The 21,469-nt window shown below is 34.5% G+C and overlaps 2 protein-coding genes across 2 annotated transcripts; both read left to right on the forward strand.

The window, feature by feature from the left end:
- Positions 1-4,026: 4,026 nt before the first annotated feature.
- Positions 4,027-9,599, forward strand: LOC132063424 (uncharacterized protein At4g15545). Its single transcript, XM_059455950.1, has 9 exons — positions 4,027-4,476; positions 4,757-4,777; positions 6,504-6,560; positions 6,781-6,823; positions 7,281-7,373; positions 7,508-7,762; positions 8,202-8,244; positions 9,085-9,163; positions 9,251-9,599. The coding sequence occupies exons 1-9, from the start codon at positions 4,171-4,173 to the stop codon at positions 9,341-9,343; spliced, it is 990 nt and encodes a 329-aa protein (XP_059311933.1). The 5' UTR covers positions 4,027-4,170; the 3' UTR covers positions 9,344-9,599.
- Positions 9,600-11,343: 1,744 nt separating this feature from the next.
- On the forward strand, positions 11,344-15,984 carry LOC132062532 (receptor-like cytosolic serine/threonine-protein kinase RBK2). The gene is made up of 9 exons (XM_059455082.1): positions 11,344-11,564; positions 12,352-12,455; positions 12,570-12,992; positions 13,141-13,392; positions 13,487-13,641; positions 13,987-14,066; positions 14,154-14,289; positions 14,389-14,538; positions 15,279-15,984. The coding sequence occupies exons 1-9, from the start codon at positions 11,530-11,532 to the stop codon at positions 15,396-15,398; spliced, it is 1,455 nt and encodes a 484-aa protein (XP_059311065.1). The 5' UTR covers positions 11,344-11,529; the 3' UTR covers positions 15,399-15,984.
- The last annotated feature ends 5,485 nt before the right edge of the window (positions 15,985-21,469 follow it).

The following is a 21,469-nucleotide window of genomic DNA, read 5'->3' on the forward strand; positions in this document are numbered from 1 at the left end:
TTGCTCAGAATTTATAGTTGGAGATCATTATTCCCAAAGCTACTTTTAAAAACATAAGATGGTGTTAATGGAATTCTTTGTGTGTTAGATAAGGTTCTAGCTTGAAACCCCTTCATTTCTGCTTGTTAACAATCTCCCTCTTCAAAACTTAACATTAGGAATGAATTTTGGATAGTCTTGCCCTTGTATCAACTTAAGTATTATGATCTAGTTGTTTCATGATTTCCAGTAGACTAGGATTATTTGTTTGAAGAATACTTCTCATATGAAATGTCCATTTTTAATGGTTGTATCTAAAAGTAAAATCTCTTTTCTCTCTCAAACAAACTGCGAACTTGTTATTATCATATAAATGTGGAGTGTCTCTTTTTTTTTTTTTTTTTTTTCTTTGACAAACTGGTTGGTAAGTTCATTTTCGTTTGAAACAATGGTTTCTTCTAAGAACTATGAGTTAGGCAGTTAGGTAAACCAAGAAAGTTGATCTCACTTTCAAAGTATGATCTTAGTATTTGTAAGATACAACCAGCTGATTTTTGGGCTTGCTTAGATGAAATGCCATTCCTGATAATCTGGTAAAGTGGCTCAGTTAAGTAGCATACATTTTAGGTTTGTTATTTTTTCACTTCTTTCTGCAAAACAAGCTTGTCTGAGTGTCTGAACTGATTTGGTTAAGGGCTGAGTTAATCAAGTTTATGAGCCATTTACCTATATTTTTCAATATATATAATCATGTTCTTCATTTTATATGAGTTTGAATAACATCCATTAGATTCATTTTTCTTTTCCATGTAAGGAAATAGAATGAGTTCAATGTTAGAAGACCTCCATTTTGTTGAATATTCAAGTACAATTCCTTTATACTAGCTTTCCATTCATATTCCCTAGAACCTCGAACTTTCTTTGATACATATATATGTCTTTTGGCATATGACATATATACTCCATGTTATTGTTAATTGGGATTGCGTGCTAATTGTTATTTATTCTTTTTTTCTTACTTACATGTTCATTATTTAGGACAAACGGAGTCTTGAATTGGGACTAACTCAGAAGGAGTTGAAAAATAAGTGTTTTAATTAGCTCGGCGTTAATTAGTTTTGGATAGTACCGCGCATTAAGAATACATTAATATTCTTTAACCCACAAAGAAGCGAAATGGTCATATAATTTCTTGGGATCGCTTATGTTAGCAAGACTTTATTCTTTTTCCCTTTTTTTTCATCGTTTATTTTCTCTCATCTTTCTTTTAAATTTTTGCTAATTCATTTGTGCTTTGGATATGTCACTTTGGTTAAAATTGTGTGGGGAACTTGTGATTTATAGGAAATAGTTTTATCATTTTTTTTTTTTTTTCTAAATATTAAGTACTTTTCGGCCATTTAGACGTAAAAGCCTTTTTCATAATCTAAAATAAAGGATAGTTTCATTCAAGGATAGTTACTAACTTAATTATTTGCTAAACTCGGAGTTTGCTTAAATATTTTTCACCAAATAAATCTATTAAGTGCAAACTTAGACTTCATTTTTCTTAAAATCTTATCCTTCCTTGAATAAAAGTTCATGTTTTAAGACAACAACTTCTTATTCAAACAAAAATTATGTTTTTCAATAAAGATTCTAAGATATATAGTTCTTTTAAATATTTTCTAGAAATAGTGAAATCGGATTTTTTTTAGATGATTTCTTAAATTTGACAAAATTGCTTTTCTGGTATAACTTATTTCCTCAAATATTTATAAAGTATCCAAAGTTTTTTTCTTAAATTTTAGACCTTTTAATAATTAACCTAAGTTTGGCCGGTTAGCTGTAGTTAGCGGATCTTAAAGGATGCCTAAGACCTTCCCTTTAGGATAAATAAGAACCCTTACCTAGAATCACATTAGCTAAGTAGGCCATTAATTGGAATTAATTTTAAGCATTGTTTAGTTAAAATAGGTGTCCTAATTCACCTTTAAAATAATTAGGTGGCGACTCCTTAAGTTAAATAATTAGGAATCACCAATATGTTGTACTTCGCTTTGACCTGGTTGAAATGGGGTATAACAACTTGATCTTCACTTTGGATCCTATCCTTGATTTTTCTTAGGAATTAATTAGATATTATGTAGAGGGTTTTCTAGAATGTTGAAGATCAGGGGAAGTGGAGAAAATGAGATAAAATAAGGGGTATACGTAATATATAATAGAAAAGAGTTGGAACCAACATAAAAATATGGCCAGAAAATACTGGTCGTATATCCAAAATATGGTCCGTATTTTGCACTTCCCAAAATCAACTCCGACGGAACGTATTCTCTTCGATTCGTTTATCCTCTAGCCCGTCAACACTTACCAAACATGAACTTAACCCTTCATAACCTCGAAGATAATTCCGCTTTCCAAATCTATAGCATCCAACTCAAGACGAAACTTAACGTATAAAAGTACGGAGTGTAACAACAGCCATGATTGGCTTGCACATGAAAGGGAAGAAGAAAGGGAAAAAACAGAAACATAGAAAAGAATAAAATAAAAAATAGAAAATTCAGACTTTCTTTTTTTATGCCGCGATCACATAAAAACATAAACTTTGAGGCTCAATAGCTAAATACATGGCAATCAATCATAAGCCGAGATCATAAAAGTTTAGAAGTGGAATTAATACAATGGATTCAAAAGCATCAAACCTCTCTTGTTCGAAAGAATTGAAACACATCGAAATGGTACAAATATACATGTGGTGCGTGAATGTCAATCTCCATAAAAGTTTAGATATCCAGTTTCAGGTGATAACTATTACTCCCTCCGTTTCAATTTATGTGAACTCATTTGACTGGGCATGGAGTTTAAGAAAGAGGAGAAGACTTTTAAAGTTGTGGTGTTAAATAAGGCACATATGGTTTGTGTGGTTATAAATCATTTCATAAAGGTAAATTGTTTCCAATTCTAGAAAGAGGTCATTCTTTTTGGCACAGACTAATAAGGAAATAGGTTCACATAAATTGAAATAGAGGGAATATGTTTTAAAAAAGTTTAGGGGGGTAATTGGACCCCCGAAAAGAAAAGGTGTGTCGCTGGAACGTTGGATAAAGTTCAGGGGTATTGATGCCTTATCTCTAATTTAAATGGGGTATGTTACAGATTCAAATTAATTAGGCTATCGGTTGTTATTTTCCAATTGCATTTTTCTTTCTAGAGTTAACTAAAATAAATTAACTACGTCTCAATTTCAGATTAGTTGAAGTTAACTATATTTATTTATATGCATCAATTCCTTTCTTCTCTGGTCCGTTCCAAACAACTACTAAATAATACTCCCTCCAGATTAAAAAAAGAAAAGAAAAGTGTCCATTCAACTTTTTTTTTTCTTGGATAAATATAAGTGTTCACTTATCAAATCAAGATAGAATTAACCCTATTTTTTCAGATTTGCCCCTATTAAGTGTTATATGATCAAATCTCAATGCCTATTTAATTAGAGGTAGTTTAGTCAAATTACCTATATTTATCTAGTAGTTCATATTTTCTTAAGGGGTGTGCAGATGGCTAAGTGGACTCTTTTTTTGATCCAAAGGGAGTATATCTTTTCGGTGAATCGAGATCTCTTTAAAACTATATTTTCTAAATATCACACTTATTTCTACAATATGATACAAATTTCGAACTAGACCAAACAGACTCAACAAAACCATTAGACTCGATGTATTGTAACGACAGTAACTAAACATCATTCTAGTGAATTGTATTTCTAACTTTGAAATATTCTTTCTCAAACGTCAAACGAAATTGGTCCAAACATGGGTACTCGGGAGTATTAGTTTTAAAAGTACTTTAAATTAGCTTCCCTTACATGTGATTCTGTTTAACGAAGGCATCAAGAGCCATAAAGCAAGCAAACAAAATCTTCCTAGAAAGGAGAGAAGTAACCACACACAAACAAAGGAAATGACAAAACAAGAAAACTTGCTAGAAAGGAGAAAAACAACCACACATAGAAATAACCAAACAAATAACTCCAAAAAAACAACCTTATCCTCCTCACCTTCCCCTTGTGGACACACTATTTTCCTAACAAAACTATAACAATAATAATTCCACAAACACAAAACAGATGGGGGTTTTGTAAAAGAAAATTAAAAACATCAATAATATAATAGTACTAGTACTATAGAAATACTAAAGTTTTAAAAAATGCCTAGTGAATTCGATCTTCCCGAGGAAGTGTTGGAAGTACTGCCGTCAGATCCATTCGAACAACTCGATGTAGCGCGTAAGATCACGTCCATTGCTCTCTCCACGCGCATCTCCGCCTTGGAATCTGAAGCCGACGCGCTCCGCCGCCAGCTGTCGGAGAGGGATGACATCATCAACGACCTTAACTCACAACTCGACTCCCTCGACTCCTCACTCTCCGACGCCTCCGATAGACTTACACGCGCCGAGCAAGACAAGGTCCGACCCGACCCGTTTTGCATTCTTTCTTCTTTGACCAGGGGGGTTGACTTTTTGATAGTCGTTGATTGTTGCAGGAGATGTAATTTATAAATATTTCTTAAATTTTTTCATAGTTTTTTATCTATTATCATTTTATTCAAGCTTGAATTTAGAATTTTGAATGTCAATAAGTTTTATATCCTATGGATATTAGTAACTCATATAAAGTCCAAACCAAAACCAACTCAACACTAATACTAGCAAAAGAAATTCAATTTACCACTAGGAATGACAATAATGTTGGATATCTGTCTTGTCATAATACTGTTGTACATTTTAGAAGCTTAATCGTGACCTTACTAAGGTATTATTCACTCTTACTTTTATATAGTTTCTTGTGGGACTGGATATAGTCTTTGTTATGCTCATTTGGAAAAATGTGGGGTGGGGGTGTGTTATGTGGAAAAATGTGTGTGTGTGTGTGTGGGGGGGGGGGGGGTAGCTGGATTATGGGTTTTTAGAGTTAAGCAAATTGTCTTAATTTGTCAACTAAATGATGCTGCTGTTGCTTTTCTTAGTCTATACTTGCATTTGTCTGAAGATTATAGCTTTTGAGATTCAATGGTTTTGTTATGTTCTTTTGGTAGATAGCTCAAAATGAGTGAAGTTTGAAGCTTTAAATAGGTGGCCATGTGGATTGGGTGTCTTTTTAATAGCCCATAATGTAGTAGGCGTTTGGCCATGAAAACCAAATATTTTTCACTTTATTTCGAATTTTGAAGTTGGAGTTGTGTTTGGTTATAGTTTTTGCAAAGAATATTTGGTAGGGTCTAAGGTGTTTTCCAAATTCCAGATACAACTTTGGAATTTTCATGGCCAAACGTTGATTTTCGAATAAAGTGGAAAAAAAAAATCCGGAAAAAAGTGAATTTGAAAAGATTTTTTTTGCTTTAAGCATCTGATATCAGAAGTCTATTGGCATGACTACTCCGGATTCATGCCTGTCACCCGGACAGCCCACTTTGCCGAAGGGGACTCCATTCCTGGGGTTCGAAATCGAGACCTCTAATATAGAAGCTAGTTGAATAAAAAGCAATATGCTTTTATGGCTTGATAAGAGATTTCATTCAAAAATGTATATTGAATCTTTATAGAATCAAATTCGAAAATCAATTCTGTTTTGACCATTTCTTAGATTCTGTTGAATTAAAGAATCCTTCAGGGGATTAAATAGCTTGTATCCATAGAACATCTGACGTGACATAGATACATAGATAATGAATAAATAGGAGTTAATATCATTCCAATTGTCAATACAAAAGTAATTAGTACTTTTGGAATTAAAAGATATATTTAAGAGTGTAATGTAAAAGAGGAAGGGGGAAAAGTGGGGAAGACAAGATTATTAGGGGTATTTTGTAAAAGGGACTTTAGCTTCATTTGATTCTGAGGAATTTGTGGCTTGTTATGGGCATTGTCAGGTGAAGAAAGCTCCTACCTGAATTAGAGTATTTAATTGTATGTTAGAATACAGGATTAAGTGCTTTTATAGTTTCCAACAATGCCCTTTGGTTAGAGTAGTTACATGTACGTTACATCGTATCGGTCATCCTTTCTGCAAGCACTGAAGTATTAATATTGTCTATTCAAGGACATCATTCAGTTGATGTACCAAAAGGAGCTTTGTTCATACACATCACCCCAATTCAGTAGTAGTAGCTATTCATGCCTCATTAACCGCTATCCAAGTGTTTAATGGCTGAAAATTTATTGAAGAAATCCGGAACCAGCACTTGTGCTTACTCATATTACAATTGCCATCGGACTAGTACTGTAGTACAGACAACTGCATAACTAGTTGGAGCTAATGATAATCTTCTCTTTCTCTATTTAAGCTGTGTCTAACATGCGCACGCGTGTATATTTATGTGTGTGTGTAGGTAAGTAACATGCGTTAGCTTCTCCAATCTCAACCTTTCACACCTTTTATTCCTCTTGACCTGAAATTCTGACATCATGAATCTACAATGGTATTAGGGTTTTGCTATTGGATTATTTGTTCGAAAAGACTAATCTCTTGAAAATTACAGTTGGAAGCCTTCAGAAAGACACTTATGAGATCGCTTAATGAGGAAGAAGACAACCCGGTAAGTCCTTGTATGAATATCGAAGGTGTCTCCATCTTCCTGTTGTTTATTAACTACAGATAATAGTAGTCCGGAACTAAAATAATGCTTTTGAGGGTCCTATACTAGTACATGAGATGGGCTAAACTTCTGGTTGCTGAAACTTTTTCGGGGACTGGTATTCTTGTATGTGAAGGATGTATTGTCCTCATCAATAATCTTTTGCTTTTGGTATTGACAGGCTGGAGCTCCAGATTTTGCTAAAAATGGACAACACCAATCAGGTTTATCTTTTTGGTCATATTCTTTATCTGCAATTTGCTCATATTCAATAAATATCTTTGTGTGAATGCGCACTGTTGTTCCAAACTTTACCATGTGTAATATGTTCTAAAGTTTACTATGTGAATGTTCCAGATTTTAATATGTGAAATATATTTATTGGAGCGGAGTTTCTCCACAACATTACATATAGGAAATTTTCTCTTCTCACGAGGATATAATGAAGTTATCAATTATTTTTTCTAAGGATTAAACAGTTTTATGATTTTTTTTTGTGCATCTTCGTGATACGCAGTTGGTATAGTCTAATGTACTCGAATCACTTCCTCTTCCCTTTTCATTTTCTCTTACATATGTTTGTCCTTTTGGGCACTTCTTTAAATGAAGGATTTTTTTAAAGCTCTGAGAGCATTTTCAACTTACAAGTATTAGTTAACCAAGCCAGTTTAACTTTTTCAGACGAAGATTCTTCCTTGCCACCTGCAAAACCTCCGCATCGGAGCCAGTCAAGAGAGAGTGGATATTCACATTCAGAGGATACCGAGTCAGAAAGTATGCTCCAAAACCCAAATTGCGTGTATTTTGATGTTGTTAATGACCTCTGGCTAAGCAACTTTTAATCTACGAAACACCACTTTATGTTGTGTAACTTACTCAGAAACTTTTATCTTATTCGATGGTTGCAGCTTCTAGGCCTCGCATATCAGCAGGCCTGTTGTTAGCATCACAGACTAGCACCCCCCGTCTTACTCCTCCTGGTTCCCCTCCAAGTCTTTCAGCATCTGTGTCTCCTTCAAGGTCGCCAAGACCACTATCTCCAAGGAGACATTCTGTTTCATTCTCAACAGCAAGAGGCATGTATGATGACAGATCTTCAGTATTTTCTACATCCTCTGGTCAGCATGGCTCGATGTCAGGCCTTGAAACTGGATCACAAACTGGTTTGTTCTTATTCTAAAGATCTCATATTGGGTTCCTTTCTTTGCTCAAGTTTGGCATGCATGATTAAATATCTGTGGTGTTTGTTCAGTCTAAAAAATACAACACTTTTATCTTCAGCTCAAAGGTTGCTGGGATGAATAAATTTTACATAATGAAATGCGTTCATCCTAGTTGAGGGCCTATTTTGAGTAAGATATTGCAAGGGATAAGGCACGGTTTTGTGTCCGCAATCACCACCTTCCATTGGATACCATGCGGTCTAAGTACTGCCGGGTACTCTTTTGCACCTCTATATAGTGCATGCATACTAGTTTCGAAAAAAAATAGTGCATGCATGCCTACCTGTGTCACTGGTTCCTCCTTAATTTTACTAAATCAAATCCTTATTTGTTTTGAGGTCTGACATGAGTGTCACCACTTTCGCATGTACTATCCCAGCACGAACTCGAGTGGATGGGAAAGAGTTCTTCCGCCAAGTCAGGTAAAGCTATTGATACTGAAAGCAAAGTTATTAACTATTTCATACTGACTGATCTACTGCATTTTGTTAGAGAAAGTTTAATCGCATATGTAGGATTGACAAAAGATACTTATTTTGATCATCACAATGTACCCTGAGGATCTAAAAGAAAGTCCATCTTTAAAATTGATTACAGCCCCCACCACTTAGGGTCATAACGTTTACCCCAATCTTCTTCTTTTTTTTTTTTTTTTTTTTTTGGTATGAAACAACTATTATATTTGATATCATTAACTCAGAGAATTATAACATCTATATATATTTACTCGGAGAAAACTAATGCATAAGTTGGAGATTTCTTGTACCAAAAATATGATTCGGCATCTATTTCCTCTTTTAAGTATGGCTCTTGTGAGCACCTCGCGGCACATTAACTGATTAAATTGTTGTCCCGAAATTCAAAGAAATGAACCAAAGGGACTTATATCACTAAATTTCTTCTTTATATGCTTTAATGTCTGTTGCTACATCCTTATTAAAAAAATGTCTGTTGCTAAATAGGTTTTACCCTTTTTTTCATCCAGCATGTCGGAAATCCTTCTTTCTTTTATGTGGGGAAGGACTAAATTATACTATTCAATGGGATAACTGTAAAATGTCTTAATTAGACCTTCTACTAATGCAAAGATGGCGCAAAATTTAAAGTCGCATAACTCTCATCATTAGCAGTCTTCTCAAGGTAACTAAGTGAGAAAACCGAACTTGCTGTGTTCTTTGTGATATGCTCTGTGTTTCATCTTTGTATATTCTATGAGTTATTGAGCTTCTATTTCATACCATGGATGGTTTGTGCATTATCAGGAGTCGGCTATCGTATGAGCAGTTTGGTGGTTTTCTAGCAAATGTCAAGGAATTAAACGCGCACAAGCAGACAAAAGAGGTATGTTTTGCCACACGTGATCTTTATGACATTAACTACCATACGTTGCTCTGCACAACTATAAGAAGCTTATTTTGGACATTTCAGGAAACTTTGCGGAAAGCAGCTGAAATTTTTGGTGAAGAAAACAAGGACCTTTATACCATCTTTGAAGGGTTGATAAGTCGTAATGCCCAATAAAATGTCCAAAGCTTGAACGTAATCATCCTACAATTGGAACATGTTACATGTATTTTTACTGTAAAGTGACTGAATAAACTAAATGTACCAAAAGTTTGTAATTATTGTTTCTCTACATTGGGGCTTCTTCTTTTGTAACCCCGACGTATTGTATTTTATAGCTTCACCAGCAAAAAAGGAATTCCATGTACATTTTATTCAATTCAAATATTTTGAGTTTTGAAAATATGAGTAGTGGTCAATTGTGACCTTTGTGTGCTGCAAAGCTTTATTTCTTCATTCAGAGGGGCAGATGCAAGAATGAGTTAGCAGGTCTGGCAGAACTCAATATATATATATATATATGTATGTATGTATGTATGTGTGCGTGTGTGTAAAAAACAAAAATAGATATACATTTTAAAATTCACTTTCAACTTGGAACATCACATTGTCTAGTTTTGGACCCTACACTAGCTTCATCCACCCTCGAAAGAGAAAGTCAAGCACAGTAAAAAAAAAAAAAATGAAAAAGAAAGGAACACTTCTGAGTTTGACCACATAGAATCCAAAAGCGAATTGATTAAGGATCTCTATTTGAAGAATCTATGGATGTGAATTAAATACTGAAGATGAGAAGGACGAGGACACGGAAAAAGGAAAATGGGATGTTAGTGGTTACATTCAAGAAACTATTAATTGTACTCTTAACATGAAAATGGGCGAATTAGCTTCCAAATAATTAATTTTTTTTGTAAATTAGCTTTTCTAGGGTGTAATGCAGTATGCACCGGGTGCAACAACTCTAACCTGCACCTTTTTTCATGTCGGTCAAGTTTGGTCTTTAATTTCTCAATTTATGGAAAGATTTCTGCATGCATGTTTGTTTTGTCATGATAGTCACGCATTAGTATATACTCCCTTCGTATCAAATTATTTGTCGTTTTTTGCTTTACACGCCTCTTAAGAATTAATAAAGAGGAGTGTTTAACTAATTTTACCTTTATTTATGTCTATGTTATAATCTTTCTCCATTAAATGTTTACTTTATTTATGTTTCATCTCCATTAATGACAAAATTCTACTAAGGGTAAAATAGGGAAAAATAATAATTAATCGTGCCTTGAACTTCTAAAACGACAAATAATTTGTGACAACTATTTTTAATGATCACGACAAATAATTTGAGACGGAGGAAGTACTATACACATATAGGTCTAGAACATAAGTGGTGAACACACGTGATTATAGGACTTATATTTGGCGGGTTCATAATGAGTATATTTCTATATATGTACACATGTTAAATATATATTTATGCATGTATATATAATTTGAGTTAGAAAATAATAAGTTCAATTGAACCTATTAGATCTACCCTAAATCCATTTCTAGTGGCAAGTGAATATACAATTAGTGGTTCTGAGTTGAACTGTATGTAGATATATAAAAAATTCCAAATGGATATATAAATTAATGTGTGTGTATAATACTAAGATGTACATCTATTGCTCCCTCCGTCCGTTTATGCGGCAACATTTCTTTGTTAATCCGCTCCAAAAAAGAATGATAATTTTTATTTCCGAGGACAACTTAATTTACGCTGCCTCCCATTTATTCTTTATGACAAATTCACAAATGTTATGGCATGTTTAAGATCATGAGTTGCAAAAATCTTATAGGGAATTATAGCCACACATTATTGCATGTATAAGATCACAAATATTACAACTTTTCTTTCTTTCTTTCTTTCTTTCTTAAAAATATGATTAATTTTGTCACATAAATTAAAACACGAAATTATAAGGTAAAAAGAGAGCGTTTGCCGGTGCACTAAGCTCTATCACATGCGCGGGGTCCGGGGAAGGGCCGGATCACAAGGGTCATAAATTCTACGGTAGTATCATAAATTCTGTTTTTAATGCCCTTAAATTATGTAACCTTGGGCTATAGGTCCCTGCAATATTAATTTTACACGTTTCACAATTTTGGGGTATAGGTGCATCATGCATGCCAATGCAGGTTGATAACCGCTATTTTCCTCTTTCCTTTTCCTCATTTTCTCCTTCTCCTCTCCTCTCCTATCCTCTAAACTTCTCTTTCTCATTCATTCTGCTATTCTCCCATTTTTTGGTCTCTGTGGAGGAAGCCCTATTCCAACCCTGTTTGGTATATTTGGCTTTTGGATTCTTTGTGTGAAGGATCCAATGGAAACTATTCTTGAGCATTCAGCTTCTCCATGGTATACATACATTCTCATTTTTCATTTCTTATGATTATGATGATTCTCTGTTTTTTACTTCGTAATGTTCCCTCTGTTGCCTAAATAGGATATAGGCAGCCCCATTTAGTTGTTTCTGCCTATTATTTCGTGTTTTATTTTTGTTTGTTTCTGGGAGATTTTGTTGCTAATTTGTACTTTTAACCAGATAGTTGCTAATATATGTGTTTGCAACACCACATCCATAAGGCTCTGTGTGTGCGCGCGCGTGCACGTGTGTATAGATATATATTATGTGAATTCATATCTGGATCATTATATGGAGTATATCTTATCAGATCAACCACCTCTTAATCCCAAATCAGCCAAGGGCCCTTGATATATGAGTATTTACGTATAGGATTCATTATAATTTGGTCGTTGAAACGTTGATTGTCAACCAATCGCAACTCTCCTCCTTTATCTTGATCATTGTCATGTGCTAAAACTCATGCAAGGACGGGGGTTAACAAAGGTAGAAAGTCATTAACATTTCTTTGATGACAATTGAGTTTCTAGGCATGGATTTTAATTCAGGTTCTCTTTCGTGTCATTTCCCTAAACTAGGCTGGGGGTAGATCAGATAATATAGTTTGCAAACGATTAGGGGCGTGTGATTTGAATGAAACGGGGACAAATAAATGGTGGAAGAAACCTTTTCCTTTTTTGTATGCCTGTAAAATCCTCATGGAATATTTGCTTGGCTTTCTAACACTTAATTAAGAAATGATCTTACTTGTATTTCTGACTTCCCAAATTATGTTAACAGTGAGAATACCAGCAATGCTGGTGAAGAAGACTCAGAAGAGGAGCTTTTCAAGATAGGACACAAGCTACTATTTTGTGCTTCCTCCATTTCTCTTACGGCCGATGGTGATAATCCTTTGGACACCCTTGTTTCTTCATCATATATATCATCCAAAATTACATGTGTTCACATATCTCTTTATCTCTACCGTATTTTAATCCTATATCATTTTATGCTAGAGTTTCGAAGTCTAAGTATGGGGAAAGATCATATGGATGAGGATTCTACTAGAGAAGTTATCGAGGAGGATAAAGTATATGGGGAGACGATAAGAGAAGCTTCCGAGGATCAGACAGAGTCTGAAACAACGACTTCCAAGCCTAGCACTAGCACTTCAGATTCAGATGGTTGGCAAGGTTTCATTAAAAGACTAAAGAAAGGGCCTTCCATACAGTTGCATACATTCCATCCTAATATGCCTTCGCTACCTTCACTACCTTCCATAAAGATGCTATCCAAAAGAAAAAGCAGGAGTGCACGACGTAGCATGCCAATGCTGCCTGCTCCTAATCTAGATGCTGATTTGCAACACTGCTTTGAAGCTAACTGGAAGAATTTCTCCCTCTCTGAACTTAAGCAAGCTACCAACAGCTTTAGCCCTGGTACCAGTTTCTTTGCTTTCTTCTTTCAAAATAATTTTTAATTTTAGCTGACTGAGCTAGTTTGTCTCTCTCAAGTTTGAAGTGTATATATTTAGTATTGTTGTAGAACTACCTTATGATGCCTAAGCTTTTGTTGTCATTTTCGAAGAGAACTTGATTGGTGAGGGAGGTTATTCTGAAGTATACAAGGGACTTCTCAAAGATGGCCAACCTGTGGCAGTGAAAAGGTTGACCAGAGGATCTCAAGAGGAAATGACATCTGACTACTTATCTGAGTTAGGAATTTTAGTACATGTCAAACATCCAAACATTGCCAATGTAATTGGCTATGGAGTCGAAGGGGGGATGCACCTTGTTCTTCCTTTGTCTCCTTATGGGAGCTTAGCTAATATGCTTAGTGGTATGTTCATTAATATTTTTTAAAATGAAATTATGCCTTCTCTAGACTCTTAACTACTAATTACTTTATTTTATTATGTTTGCAACATTTTCAGGTGACAGGGGTAAACTAACTTGGCAAATAAGGTATAATATTGCTATAGGCAGTGCAGCAGGCCTTGCATATCTTCACGAGGGGTGCCAGAGGAGGATTATCCACAGAGATATCAAGGCTGCTAATGTACTGTTGACAGAAGATTTTGAGGCTCAGGTATTTCTTTGAACCAGTCATCATGAGATGAAAATTTGGTGTTTCACAGTGGCTTTATTGTCATGAAACTGACTTCATTTCTATGATTTCGGAATATCACCTTCCATAATAGTCTCGATTTGTGTGTTCTATTATATGCTACCGAATTAAAGCTTTCTTCAAGTGTTCAAACTCGATCACTCTTATTACTTTAGGGATAAAACTCAATGCGATTTATTTACAGATTACTGATTACGTGATTGTGTCTAGAAATTTGGAGTCACAAGTTCTATAAGCAAACTGTTGGCTTCTATTTTGTCCAAATTGAATTGCAGGATTTGTTGCTCATCTTTTGGTTTTCTGTAGATAACTGATTTTGGACTTGCAAAATGGCTCCCTGATAAGTGGACTCACCTCACTGTATCGCAGTTTGAAGGCACCTTTGGGTTTGTGGGAACCTAAGCTTTACATATTATAGTAAATATGCAATAAGGATCCTTTGTAGTAACTTTCATATTGCGTGTTCATGGCAGATACCTCCCTCCTGAGTTCTTTATGCATGGCATTGTGGATGAAAAAACTGATGTGTATGCTTTTGGTGTGTTACTTTTGGAGCTCGTTTCCGGACGTCCAGCTTTGGATGAAGCTCGTAATAGTGTTGTGATGTGGGTATGTAATCATCTGAACTCCCTTCAATTAGTCAATTGCAAATGTAGTAATATAATTGCATATTGCTCCAAGTAAACATGGAACCAATCAACTTTACAGGCAAAACCTTTGCTCCTCAACAAGAAAAATAGTGAGATAGTTGATCCATCACTCGGAGATGCATATGACTTAGAACAGCTTGATCAGATTCTTATGGTTGCCTCATTGTGCATACAGCAATCTTCAACAGACCGACCTTCAATGAGCCAGGCAAGTAACTTGAATTTTAGCTGGGAAATATCCAATATTAATCATATCATAGTAACGGAAATACTGATAATAACCATTTAAAAGAAGAGTATGTGATTTTGCTGCAAATTTTGCCATATTCTTGTATCTTCCATATTCATGCTTATCTTAATTCTAGGAGCTAATGCTCGATGGAACAATCAGAACGTTCAAAACTTTACCAATTAGGGATTATTGTTTACAATAATTCAAAAGAAAATCTAATGACGGACGTAAGAATCATAGAGTTTAAGCTCCTCTTAATTATTGCATTCTCAAAGCAAAGACGGTTTCTTCGGCTGAAGACAATTTTCAAATGATTAAGAAACCTTTACTGGCAGAGACTGGGCATTCTCCTTGCGTTTTGCTCAAAGCCATGTAATATTGTGCTTTTTTCTGCGAACAGATGGAGAATAAGCTTGATTATTTTTTCCTCTTGTTCTCACCTAGGCCAATGGCAAGTCTATCATGTGAATTATACTATAAATGGTTAGCGTTTATATCATATAAACGCTACTACTCAAAAGGAACTTTCTTTTTAGTTTATTGGTCCATCTTTTTTATTGGCAGTACATAAAGCTTCTTTTGAGTGTGGTTGGTTTAAGCTTATTTGAAGAAGACTTTGTGTTTGTATTTTGTAACATAATATACCATGACACGGCAAAAGTAGGAGAGAAGCTTAATTATACATTGTATTTTTCTTTTTTGATGTTGTCATGCAGGTTGAACAAATGTTAATTGGTGTTGACGGCCTTCTACAGAGCAAGAAAAAGTTTAAAAGATGGCCTCCCCTCAAGCGAAGATGCGCCATAGAACTGGATGCGCTACTTGAGTCGCCTTAACCAAAGTTTACAGATAAATCAAACCAGTAAAATCAGGTAGAACTAGAGAGAAATTTTCCTTGTTAGCAGTGAGGATCTTTGATAAGATTGTAGTTAATGTATGCACCATGGAGCTTGTTCTATACCAGTTAAGACGTAATCTGAGCGACAGAATATTAATCCAACTGGGACAAGAATTCATTATAAGAAGTGTAATGCTTGGAGAGTGGCAAGTTTTGACAGGAATAGCAGTTTTCTTCAGTGAATGTGCAGCCGATTTATTCAGCTACTATGTTAAGGAAGAAAAGAGCTGCCAACAATTTTGGGGCGCATATGTAGATTCGTCTCCAGTTTACGCCATTTTTGTTTAGTACATCTACAAACTTCTGAACTAGCTAGCTAGATATTGGAACTGAAACCAATTGATGCATAGAACTGTGAACTGTAGATATATATATGTAGGTGAATTGTTATAAACTAGATTGTATGTATCAATGTATGTAAGCTCGGCATGATTTGACATGCCCAGCAAATAAATATGCATAGTACATTTCTTTTGTCAGAAAAACTGCAGTAAACTGTCTAATGAGCTGTTTGTTTACCACTATTGAAAGAATTTCAGATACATATTTTACTATATCATTCTGGCTTTGCTTTCTTCTTGATGTCATTGCATGTCACCAAGATTTCACATTCCATGATTTATTCAGAACTAAGAAACCTATTAAAATGGTAGGTTCTTGAAAGAAGAGTGAAGTCTCCTAATAAAAAAGCAAAAACAAGGCCAGAAATTAAGGATAAAAGGAAAAAAGCAATTTTGGAAAATTTTATACTTTCTTGTTGTTTGAGATGGGCATTATTTTCAAACTAAGAAAATGGTGGAATATATATAGTATCATAAGGGTAAATCCAAACTACATCAACTAGGTAGTAGGCTAGCAGCTACAATCTTAATAGGCGTTTGAACATTGAACGGGAACACCAATCATGCAAGAAAACTCAAAATTCTACTATCCTATCATAGAATAAAGCGACGAAACTAATAAATTTGTTTGAGCTCGAGATGTTAATGAATAATATGGTCCCTTTATGTTACGCGACAACAAATTACGTACGTATCATGTGAATGTCGTCATGTAAAATTAACTTTGATTGCGTGCTTATAAAAAATTATATCGTAATGTTTTCGTATCTGCATTAAATAAAACATGACTTGTACTATTGTAGGGTTATAAATGCATTAAGAGATAATTGAATAAACGGACAAAAAGTCAATTTTGATAACAAAAATATCGAACGATCGATAAATCTGGAATGGGGAGATTGACGAGAATGTCACACTTCGTATTGGAGCAGGGTGGTTGAGATGGAGGCTCGCATCTGGTGTCTTCTGTGATAAGAAGGTGCCACGGAGACTTAAATGTAAGTTCTACAGAGTAGTGGTTAGACGATGCTGTATGGGACGTCGTGGCTGACAAGATGCGAGAGACGAGATTGAGATGATTCGGACATGTCCGGTGTGGAGGTGTGAGAGGGACGATGAAGGGTTGGAAGAGAGGTAGAGGTAGGCTGAAGAAGTATTGGAGAGAGGTGATCAGGCAGGATATGACTAGTCTTTAGCTTGTCGAGGACATGGCCTTAGATAAAAAGGTATGGAGATCGAGGATTAGGGTAGAAGGCTAGTATTAGGTTTAATAGTACTTTACTTTCTTGTTGGATCAGTACTATTTTCCTCATTTTCTTTTATTTTTATTTTAGTATTTGGTATATTCCTTATTTTTAGTTGTCTATTACTATTTGTTGTCTTTTCTGCTTTAGTTTTCTTGTTATTCTGATGTTGTTTTTGTATTACTTGAGCTGAGGGTTTATCGGAAACAACCTCCCTACCTACCAAGGTAGGGGTAAGGTCTGCGTATACTCTACCTCCAGACCCCACTTGTGGGATTAGACTGTATATGTTGTTGTTGATAAATCTGGAAAAGTAGTATAGTATTTGAATTTAAGTTGAAAAATGATATTTAAAAGTTCAATTGTACTTGGATATACATTTCAAAAAATATTGAAATTTTTGTGAGGGATTTTTTTTTTAATTTCAAACTTGAACAAATATTTTTCTAGTTTGGAATGAAAAATTGACACAAATGTTTAACAAAACGAGCATTTAAAAAGAAATCTTGAAAAAAGCAGAAATCATTTATGTCCAAACACGACCTTAGACTTTAACTTCAAGGACTCCAAGTAAAAGGAACAGTCACATGGATTGTTCCTTTATTGAAAAACACATCTGAAATAGCTTTTTAGGAAAAAAATTCCCCCGTCTTTGACACAAACATAACTAATTTTCTAAGAATTTTACATCATTTAAGTATGAGGAACACTAAAAAGGTCCATCTTACTTACGTTTACTCGGTATCTTTAAATGATCCATGACGAAGACTACCGCCTTATTCTTCATTTTCTTTGGTATCAATCTTTAGTACTCAATATTATCACCAACATCTATTTCTATTATTTTTCCCGTTAGTCCTCTAATGTTGCTTACCTCATTATTCAACCAAACACTAAAATATGATCCATAAAATAGTTTGATTGTTCAAAGAAAACATTTTTCACAGAAAAATATGTCATTATAAATAACATTTTAAGTTGGAAAAAGAATAGATAACATTCTAAGTAATTTATATGTTCACGGGAACAATTCTGTAACTAGGCGAATTTCCAAAGGAGGTTTATAGGCGTAATACATTGACATCCCCTTAAACTTGTCAGCAAATTCATTTAGACACTCAAATTAGGCCTTGTTTTAATTGAGCACCTGAACACATAATAAAGTGTTCCTATTAGACATTTTCTATTCAAATTTTGAAAAAAAATTTGCGCGTGTTCTCAAGCGTCATTACGTAAATAAGCTAAACACTTAAAACGTGTCACCTCCTTTAATTATATATATTTGTCTCAATACGCCATAAAACCTCAGGCCTATTCCATTTGAGGCTAATGTGTATATTTAAAGGAGCTTAACTTCCTAATAAACGCTTGAGACAGACGTAAATAGTTTTTTCAAAATCTGAACCTATAGAAAATAAATGATATGATTAAAAAACATATACAACTCTTGAAGAGTCAACCGTGGGATTATAGTCATCAAAGACAAGTAAATTCTTCAGCTTTACCTAGTACAATTTATAGTAAAATGTTTTAGGTAATATATTTACGTAATAAAATATGGTTATTTAATTAGATACATTATTTAATGAGATTTTGATTTAATGTAGGGGCAAACGGTAAGTTAACTTTGAAGGTAGGAGCTTTTCACTTTTAGTATAATATATGATGATTATTCCGATTTTGCTTTCTTCTTGATGTCATTGTCACTAAGATTTTGGTCCAAATGAAATGAATGATCCAAGATTTCACATTCTATGAATTATTCAGAACTAAGAAACCTGTATTGGGTAAAATACGGATAATACAGCTGTATCAATGCAAGAAAGACAAGTGGCATAGGAGACAAGTCATAAGCTGAGTCAGCATGGCTGCCACTGGTGGTAGTACTACGATACCCGAAAAAGCGCCAGGCCCGGTAGGTTGTTAGAACAGCTCCGAATGCGAGTGTAACAATCTACCGTTATGGGCTGAGTCAAGCGTTATTAATACGGTATAATTATGCTTAATGGTCCTCTTCATTGCTCATTATTGCCATGTATTTAAAGCTCATTATGGGTAAGGGCACGATTCATGGGACGTGTACCCCTAGCCTCTAGTATAAATAGCGATTGTCATTCTCATTATAAAGGACACGATATACAAGATAATATACTCAGTTCTCCCACTTATTCTTTGCTTAAACTTTAATTCCATTGTCATCTTTCTACTAGCTCCGGTGCACCGGTCTGATCAGAACGGCGAACTTAAGTCCGGGAATTGTTATCTACAGTCCAGACTATTTCTTACTATTCACCTTATTTGGATATACTTACCTAAGGTTAATACGAATATCGTAATTTGATTGGTCACTTTGATCCGCGTGTCTTTGATCACGTCTATAAATTCAATTGAACCATTTTACAGGTAAACAAAACCTATTAAAATGGAAGGTTCTTGAAAGAAGAGTGAAATCTCCAAATAAAAAGCAAAATCAAGGCCAGATATTAAGCGTAAAAGGAAAAAAGCAATTTGGAAAGTTTTATGATTTCTTATTGTTTGAGATGGGCATTATTTTCAAACTAAGAAAATGTGGAACGTAGGATCATAAGGGTAAATCTAAACCTCATCAACTAAGTAGCAGGCTAGCAGCTACAAACTTAGTAGGCGTTTGAACATTGAATGGGAAACACCAATTAATCATGCAAGCAAACTCAAAATTCTACTATCCTATCATAGAATTAAGTGATGAAACGAATAAATTTGTTTGATCTCGAGATGTTAGTGAATAATTGTCCTTTACGTTACGCGGCAACAAATTAAGTATGTATCCTGTGAACGTCGTCATGTAAAATTAACTATGATTGCGTGCTCTTATAGAAAAATATATCGTAACATTTTCGATTCCGCATTAAATAAAACACGACTTGTATTCTTGTAAGGTTATAAATGTATTTAAGAACATTCCAAAGCAAGCATCATGGATTCTTCAAAAAGTGTTGATGGGTCAGAAGCACATCACATAAGCTGGATTGAATATGGAATTATGGATGATTTGGAGAATATAGATGAGTTCTTCATAAGAAAATTATATGTCAAACTCAGAGGAGACTATCAGAAAGTCAATTGGAGGAGACTCACTGGCAATAACAGTGGCCCACCTAAATGGACCTTTGTATTGTATTTGGCAATCCTGGGTAGATTATTTATCAGAGACAGACTGTTCGGACGGGAGATTACTGATCATATGGTCTTTCCAATTTGTGGAGATGCAGATGAAGCTTTGGAGCATATCTTTTTTTAGTGTGAAGTATGGCAGGGATTGTTAAGAGCTCCTATGGGATGGAAGGATGAAGTAAACTGGGCTAGCACTGTGATGAAGGGCAAAAGATCTGGAGCAGAAATTTATCGAATGATTCTTCTTGGTGGAGTCTACAACATTTGGCTTGAAAGAAATCAAAGGCTGTTCATGAGAAAACAGAGGGAATCTGAAGCAATAGTTCGATTGATCATTCAGTACGCATTCTAGAAGGCTAGTGGCAATGTGAAGCTGACAAAAACCTCAGAATCTTTAAATTTTTATACTTAGTCAGTTGTTTGTTGGTAGGAAGATAGATTTAGCTTGTTGGCTTGTAGTGGACTGTTTCTGTCCATCAGCTACTTTTTTTTATTGAGCTGTACAATTACATACTTGGTAATAAAATCGATAGTTACCAAACAAAATGCATTAAGAACTAATTGAATAAATGACAAAAACTCAATGTTGATAACAAAATATCAATGATTGATAAATCTGAACAAAGTAGTAAAGTGTTTGAAGTTGAGTTCGAAAAATGGTATTTGGAAGTTCCATTGTACTTGGATATGCCTTTCACTTGAAAAAAAAATATTGAAAATCTTGTGAGGAATTTTTTAAAATTTCAAACTTGAAAAACTATTTTTCAAGTTTGGAATGAAAATTTGACACAATGTAACAAAACGACCATTTAAAAAAAATTGAGAACGCAAATAATTATTGTTCAAACAGGACCTTAGGCTATACCTTCAAGGACTCCAAGTAAAAAAAAATAGTCACATGGATTTTTCCTTTTTCCTTCTTTTTTTTTTTTTTTTTTTTTTTTTTGTTGCAAAAATTGAAAAACACATCTAAAATAGCTTTTTAGGAAAAAGTTTCCATCCGTCTTTGACACAAAACATAACTATTTTTCTAAGAAGTGTGCGTGGATTCAAATATGAGAAACACTAAAGGTCCATCTTACTTAAATTTATTCGGTATCGTTGAATGATCCATGACGAAAACTACCGTCTTATTCTTCCTTTTCTTTGTTATCAATCTTTAATACTTACTCAAAATTATACCAAACTCTATTTATTATTTTTCCTGTTAATTGTGATCAACAAACTCAAAAAACTCTATTATTTTTCCCAAACTCTAATGTTGCTTACCT

The sequence above is a fragment of the Lycium ferocissimum genome, chromosome 7 (assembly GCF_029784015.1).
Source record: "Lycium ferocissimum isolate CSIRO_LF1 chromosome 7, AGI_CSIRO_Lferr_CH_V1, whole genome shotgun sequence".
Classification (NCBI taxonomy): domain Eukaryota; kingdom Viridiplantae; phylum Streptophyta; class Magnoliopsida; order Solanales; family Solanaceae; genus Lycium; species Lycium ferocissimum.

Bases quoted from the DNA above. Each gene is read 5' to 3' on its own strand.
- LOC132063424 (XM_059455950.1), top strand. From the start codon at position 4,171: ATGCCTAGTGAATTCGATCTTCCCGAGGAAGTGTTGGAAGTACTGCCG. The intron at 7,374-7,507 runs GTATGCTCCAAA...CGATGGTTGCAG, and splicing joins AGAGGATACCGAGTCAGAAA to CTTCTAGGCCTCGCATATCA. The intron at 7,763-8,201 runs GTTTGTTCTTAT...GTACTATCCCAG, and splicing joins TGAAACTGGATCACAAACTG to CACGAACTCGAGTGGATGGG.
- LOC132062532 (XM_059455082.1), top strand. From the start codon at position 11,530: ATGGAAACTATTCTTGAGCATTCAGCTTCTCCATG. The intron at 12,456-12,569 runs GTGATAATCCTT...ATTTTATGCTAG, and splicing joins CATTTCTCTTACGGCCGATG to AGTTTCGAAGTCTAAGTATG. The intron at 14,290-14,388 runs GTATGTAATCAT...TCAACTTTACAG, and splicing joins GTAATAGTGTTGTGATGTGG to GCAAAACCTTTGCTCCTCAA.